The sequence below is a fragment of the Siphateles boraxobius genome, unplaced genomic scaffold (genome assembly GCF_051911475.1).
Source record: "Siphateles boraxobius isolate OS27281-9 unplaced genomic scaffold, OSU_SipBor_1 29, whole genome shotgun sequence".
Taxonomy (NCBI): Eukaryota; Metazoa; Chordata; class Actinopteri; order Cypriniformes; family Leuciscidae; genus Siphateles; species Siphateles boraxobius.
Window position 1 is genome coordinate 15,092,859 of NW_027508908.1, and position 7,527 is coordinate 15,100,385.

The following is a 7,527-nucleotide window of genomic DNA, read 5'->3' on the forward strand; positions in this document are numbered from 1 at the left end:
CTCTTGAAAACCAATCTGCAATCATGGTCTAAATACATGCTTAAAAAATATGTACATGAATGAATCACATGAACTGTCTAATTTGAACAATTTATAACTTCCCCAAACATGGCAAAAACACTGTGTGGCCTTAACTATGGTCTCAGCCCCTCCACAATACTTTCAAGTTTTATTGTACTGGCCTACGAAAAACAGGACAGAGAGGAAAAAGTCTCCACATCCTTAGCGCTATAGTTACACTTCCATCTGGTTATCTTCCAAAGCAACCTGGGTGGCCACCCAAAGTACTTGACATCTTGATGCACTTCAGCAGTTTTACATATACACAACCTTTATAGAAAAATAAATGTGTCATTCGTCACCACATATGCTGATTTGGGAGGCGGAGAGGGGAGGGGGTAAAGTCTTTTGGCACTGGCTCCTGTTCTCAGAGACTTTACCACTATTTTTCTCTCTCCCTCTCCTTCCCATTCGCTTCCTCCTTCTGCAAAAAGTCGAAACAGACTGCACACCTTTATATATCTGTTTTATGGAGGAAGTTTTATACAGAGGTAAACTGTATGTATATGGTGCCTTATTTGTTGGTCTATCCGTATTTCCGTGGGTGCATATGTGCGTGTTGCTCTCTGTTTGCATATCGGCCTCCATCTAATCTGTTATGGCTGCGCTGATAGGGAGAAGGTTTGGTCTGGCGGCCAGCTTTCTGCATACCATTCCATCTGATGGAATGCATCATGCAGCGAATGTTGCAACACTATAGAGCAGCTATGGAATGTTTGATCCTGATGTCATTCATGTTTGGGAGAAAATACAAACCTCATGATGGCTTAGAGCTTTTCAGGTCTTCGGACTCCTCCCCTCTGCCATCTGTCCCCCAACCAACCCCCCAACCTTGTCTTTTCATTGAACGTAGGCTGCCACCAAGAAAAACAAACTGATTATATGTGATCATTGCCTTGAACAGCCCTCGTTTTCCACTGCATCCTGTAAAGTGTGTGTGTTCTGCTGGTGAGCTGAGGTGTGAGTGTCAGTCATGTCTAGACCGTAGTCAGACCACGCGCACACACACACACACACACACACACACATACCCAGAGACAGATGCACATAAGCACCAAACACATCTTGGCAGGCTGTGCTGACGTAAAATAAGATGCTTGCCAAATGACAGAGGGGAAAAAACAGATCATAAAATCATTAATGTAAAGCTACAGATTTTCAAGGTTTGTTTGGGGCATGTGTCCGCTGACGTGTGTTTACATGTAAGCTTAACAACTATGAAAAAGTTTGAAAAGCAGCATTTTTGAGAGATCAAAATATGGAACACTGAATGGACCTCAATGGTCAATGCCAATGTAGTAACATAAAAAAAGGATTAAAAGGTATTCATTAAGATTATTTGCATGTGATTTAATAAAGATTGTCTTATGAGACTGCTTCAAGGTGGAATCTGAGCTAAGGCATGTTCTTGAGTTCTCATTCTGGTTTTGAATTATCCATTCAATTGCCATTGGATTCATTAATATTCAACAATAAAATATTTCATAGTTAATTTTAAATATAATAAAATATTTAAATAGTTTAATTATTACCATTTATATATTATATTTTAAATACTTATATAATACTATTCATTTTAAGCTTTATTGTGACCCCTTAAGTGTCACGGGCCCACCGGTGGGCCCAAATCCTTTACATTTTTAAAACAGTAATATCCTATACTAAACCTAAACTAATCTTGACAAACTATATATCATTTGAAAGCTTACAATCTCTAGTTTCAATATTTGATGATTGATTTTCAAAATAAATTACAGAGGAGCCGTAATTTATCAATTTGCCACAATAATATTTTCATACTCTTAGACCTTTATTTTGAAATAGTGATGAACATGCGTGTTCTTTTTATGTTTCTTAGAGGTTGAAATCATATCAAAATCTGCCAAACTTCTCATATTACTTCTGAATAGGATGTCTACTTCATAAATTGTATGAAAATTGTGGAAATAATGGTTCATATCACTCAAAACACATATGGAAATGGAGGCGCCCTTATATGGGCAGTAATGGAGTCTGGTTGTCATCTAGTGAAAAAGTTTGGTACTGCGCCCAAACAAAATCTTACTGAAAGCTCATTTTTTGAAATATCAACCTAAAATTTGAAACACAACTTGTTCAGATTTTTGGCTTTGATATTTTTGCAGTTTTAGAGTCGCCCAGGTTTTGAAAAAATATATTTTATATAAAATATGAATAATTAAATTTTTTACATTGTACATTTTCATAAACTCAAACTTCTATAACTTTTTTCTGTTTCACTTTCTTAATTTTTCTGTTTCACTTCTACAAAAATCTGCCAAATGTCTTCTTTAAAACAAGACCAATCTTACGTCTATATTCCAAAGCATTCTTGAATTACAACCATTTAAGTTCGAAATGTGCATTTTCATGTATATGCAGATAGATATGTAAAAAGTTTTTTTTTTTTCGTTTTTTTTTCTCAATAACATTTAGAATAGTGGCAACAATAAAAAGAATAGTGGCAACAATAAAAAGAACTAGCAAGGTTGGCTGATTACCTTAAAATCCATAGATATTGCCATAATTTCGTACTGCCGTTAACACTTTCTCCGACAAGTGGATGCAATGAGACCTGTTTTCCTGTTTGTGAAAGTGACGTTTGGCATAAAGCCTATACAACTTTCCAGTCTGATACATTAATCAATCTGATGTCATTTGTTCAGAATAATTGTAATACATGTGTCAAAAGAGTTACTGAGGATCTTTATGCAAAACTCTAGTGTGCATTTTGTTTGTTACCTGGTACGTGTCCCCGGCAGGTGTAGTAGAATTCTTGGCAGTAGTCATGGCATAAGCGGGGTAGATCTTGTTCTCTGTGTGGTGATTTTTCAAGTTTGGGTGAGTAGAAGAGCATCTGAGCATGTGGTGAGCAATGGGCACACTTAATCTCCTCCAGAAGTCTAGAACACTCTGTGTTATTGGTTGAGAAGATCTGAGGAGATAAAAGGGTAGAACTGTGGCTCGAATTTAATGGTTAATTCATATTTTACTTATGCTACAAAGTTCTTCTTATATAATGACTGTATATCAAAAAAAAAATATGCGGTTTGACACATTTTTTGGAATGTTTTCTAGTTAATTAGACAAAATTCACATTCTAAACATCTTTCTTAACAAACACCACACATCCATGTGGACTTGATTTCTCCTGATTTGTTTATTTGAGCTCACAAACAGCTAAGCCAAAATTGCACCTCGCATGGCAGCTGAGAGCTGAACCCATGCTGGAGCGAACGGATCGAAATGAGGATACTCAAAATGTTTCTTAAGACACCAAGCAAAAGTAAACAGTAGATTAGGGCAGTGAAAATGAGCAGGCTTATTTATGTAACAAATTAGCTGTAATAAAACAACAATGTAATCTGCTCCCTTCCTCCGACATGTGCCTGGGCCACAGCAGTCTGGTAAACCTCCCTCTCTCTCTCTGTGTGAGGTCCATGTGTAAACACCAATTTACAGAAAGACGGGCACATCATTCCTGTGCTGGTATCAACAAATTAGCAGTCTGTCCAAGTCAATTAGACCAACACACCCAGCAGACAGCGTATAGACAGCCCAGCTCCTTCCCGGCCCACTGCTCTGCATAGTAAACTATTTGGACAGATTTCTTTGATTTTGATTCTCCAGATTCTTTCAAGTGAATCAAAACCATCTTTGTGCCTGGAAGATAAAACGGTGTCCAAAAATGTATTGACACCTCCATATGAACCAGAGAGTTTAAAATGTTGTCAATTTACAAGCTATGGTCTGTCTTGCAGTGGTTGGTGTGTTACCCTGGTCTGTGAGTGGCAATTCTCCTGCTTTAAAATGCCCATTGATTTAGTGAGCCATGGACTGGCACATGGTCCATGGAGAGAAGCATTTGTGTGCTCTCAACCATGCACTCTTCCCATATGTTGCTGGGATGGGCTCCAATGTTGCCATCAGCCTCACCAGCAACAAGAGGACCTTTGTTTTTTTGTGTTTTCCAAAAAATGCCAAAAGTTGTTCAAAGCTGCTTCAAATCACACCACAGTCTACATTACAGGCTTTTAATGCCGTATGTAACTACCGTTGAAACATGCCAGTTCAAATAAGAGGTATATACAAGTTTAGGTCCAACTGTCCATTACTCAACATAGATTTTAGGAGGCTTGTTAATAGCAGATCCTTAGAAATGGTGTTGCTCGGCATGAACATGGTAATATGTTTACATTCAGATGACTAATCTATTGATAGTCATGTTTATAGTAAAATCTGAGCAGATGTTGAGATCATCCATCACAGCACACAATATCCTTTGTCAATGAAACTGACAGAACAAGCGTAAACACACAAAGACTCATTTGAAAACACTTGCTTGTCATTAAGTGACAAACAATAAGGGCAGCTACGCCCTCACAAGTTCTCAATGAGGTGCAGGAAAGGTGATCGATGATCGAAGTTACCGCAACTATAACAGCCAACAAATAGATTAGGCTATTTAACGAATGAATCACCTGGCATGATTCACGCAATTCACAGTTCTTCACCGAAAAAACTAAAAAAAAGGGAAACCACAACTGAGCTAACTTCCCCACAAAACCTGTAAGCTTAGTATTGAAACCATTTTGGCCCTCTGGGAATTGATGGAAGTAAGTTTGGGGTGCGGAGCAGGACAAATGCTCCCTATCAAAGGCATTAACTAACACTTGGACAGAGCCAAGGACTGGGGGAGAATGATGTTCTCCAGCTTCACCCATTAGTGAAACTAACAAACACAATGGTGTTGTTGTTATTCTTTTGCCATAAGCAAAAAGACTCCGTGTGTGGGCAGTGTAGTGGGGAGGAGGAGATGTCGACTCTTTTTTGTTCAATTCAGCCTCGCTCTTATTTGCATGACTTGAGCAAATTAAATGATGCAATATGGCTTTTTGTCACAAACCAACGTGCGATGCCAGCCAGCCGCGTATGTCGATTTGTGGAGGTTGTTTACATGAGAAAAGAGAGATTCCTCGGCATAGAAATTGTTCATTGATAAAACTATTGAGATTAATCTTCTCACGTCTATAGAAAGCCTCAGAAAATTGCGATTCATTACCGATCAAGAGACATTTGTGTCCCATCTGTTTTATGTAAATCGTATTTGTATCCATCACTAAGAGAAGTATAGCCTATGCTGTCATTGAAACATCAGGGTGAAAGTTCCGCAAAATAGGCAGTGTACACATACAAACATTTACTGCAGAAACACATATTTTTACAGCCATACAAATTAAGGAAACAATATTTTTGCAGCAGTGAAGCGATTTCATTCATACGCGTGCCTCGTGTTCGCGAGTGAATAGCAGATCAGGATGGAACACTGCACGCGTTCTTACCTCCGTCCGATCTGTTTTTAATGGGTTTTTTTTTCAATGTAAACACTCGCGTGACGTACATGTTTGGCCATTGCGAAAGGTCTCACTGTGTTTATCAGTGTCTCGAGTTTAAGACATGTTTTAAGACGCCGTGTCATGGTAAAACAAGTTCAACTTTTAAAAACGCGTCTCGAGACTTGTGCGCTCTATTTTCGCTGCGCTCTCTGTTCAATATACGGGTTAAATTCATGCTGCTGTATGCATGGCTACTGCTCACATGTAGGCTATCGATATGTTCATTACATGAATTCCCATTATTTTTCCGCATACTGCTGTTACAAACATCTCAATCAATTTACGAACCAGTTGCCATTAACAAAACACGCATGATAATCACTAGCTAATTTGAGGTTGCAAGAAGCCTGAACATACCCGAGCATCTCTCCGATGGAGTATTTGATACGGAGCCCTCCTGGACGGACAGCAGGACACGCGAGGATAGAGCCTGTGACAAACCTCCCCTCCACCGCTTCCCTCCAGTGACAGTTTTCTCTCCTTCTTCTTCAGGCGTTTCGGCAGACTTCCATCGTAACATCTCCTCCTCCTTGGACTTAATTCTCCTTTCTCGCCGAATTTCGCATCACCACATTCCCAAAAATTGGCCGCGACGGCCAACAAGAGCACAAATTGCAAATGCTTCATTTTACAGGGATTAAACCAAGCGAAACACGCGACTGCTCAGAAATAAATAGGACTGCTGTATGAGAGTCCCTACGCGTCCAGAAAGTTGTTATAAAATAACTAATTTAGAATAGGCAACTATTCGCTAATAAAGTAGTCTGAATTAAATTATAATTAAGATATTAAATAAAACAAAAATTCGATAATAAATTAAGACAAGTGCTGGTTATGATGTTGTTAAAATGAAAAAAAAAAACGGATATTGTACCCTATATTAATGCAAAATTAAATTAAAACATATATATGTATATAAAATAAGAAAGTGATCAGGTTATAGGCCTATACAGACATCGTAGTAGTACGTCTCCTTGCCAAAAAAGTTAAATCCCGTTGGTGCACAAAGGTTTATGCGTGTGATCAAAAGTTGCACCAAGTTGTCTGTTGCATGCTCTTCAGTGCACTCACATGTTTCTCTTTGCTCTTTCCACCTTCTTTTTAACCAGCGCGCGAGAAGGGGAACGCGCACGATGACGTCTATCCAGTCCGGGAACGCGCATCATGGTGTAGCCTACAGGTGAAACTCCAAAAATTAGAATATCATGCAAAACTTCATGTAATTCAGATTAAAAGCTGAAACTAATATATTTAGTATATATTACTATATACATATGCATGATTATATTTTTCAGAGGGCCGACATTTCTGTATTTAAAATCGTTTTTTTTATTGATTTCATGTAATATTCTAATTTTTTGAGATTTTGAATTTGGGGTTTTCATAAAGCCATAGGCCTAATCATCAAATTTATAACTTTTGCACAATATTCTAATTTTTTGAGTTTCACCTGTACATAAAGAAAAGGTATTATACACTATTAAAGGGATTTCTTTTTTTGCAGCAGTACAAAGCAATTATCTTTATATTGACTATAAAATATTGTTTGTTTGTTTGTTTGTTTTTTAGCTGTAAGTAAGAATTTATAACATATGGCAGATAAACATTCCCAGATCATCACATTTGTTTAGATTGTTTTTGGTTTGTTTTTATTTTTGTTATCAGCTACAATGGAGTGTTTTATGTTCTATTGTATATTATTTATTTCATATTTATTTCATTATTTCACAGTCATGTGTCACACTGATATTGTCTTTGTGTGGCACCGTGCTCTGCGTTCATGTAATATCAAACACCACAAAAACCTATAAGTCTATAACAAATGTTACATTTAGCTTCAGGTGTTGGGCGTTTTCTCTGTCTATCTTTTTAATATTAATAATAATATTACTAAAATCACTTACATTAATATTGTTAAGTGAGGATCAACCGATTCCCCTCGATAAAACAAAGTTACAATACATAGTGTAAAATATACAGTCACCAACAGTAGCTACAGTATAGTTTTCTGGCAACCACTGATACCTGTTTTTACCATAAATGGGATAATAGG

At 37.5% G+C, this 7,527-nt stretch overlaps 1 protein-coding gene across 1 annotated transcript in view; it reads right to left on the reverse strand.

Moving 5' to 3' along the window:
• The window catches only part of hhip (hedgehog interacting protein), a 44,856-nt gene extending 38,284 nt beyond the window's left edge, over positions 1-6,572 (reverse strand). Inside the window, exons 1-2 of the mRNA XM_077246688.1 lie at positions 5,832-6,572; positions 2,821-3,013 (exon numbers count right to left, since the gene is read on the reverse strand). Coding sequence (XP_077102803.1) covers positions 2,821-3,013; positions 5,832-6,101 — 463 coding nt within the window. The 5' untranslated portion in view covers positions 6,102-6,572. The remainder of the gene's footprint in view (positions 1-2,820; positions 3,014-5,831) is intronic.
• Positions 6,573-7,527: the final 955 nt, after the last annotated feature.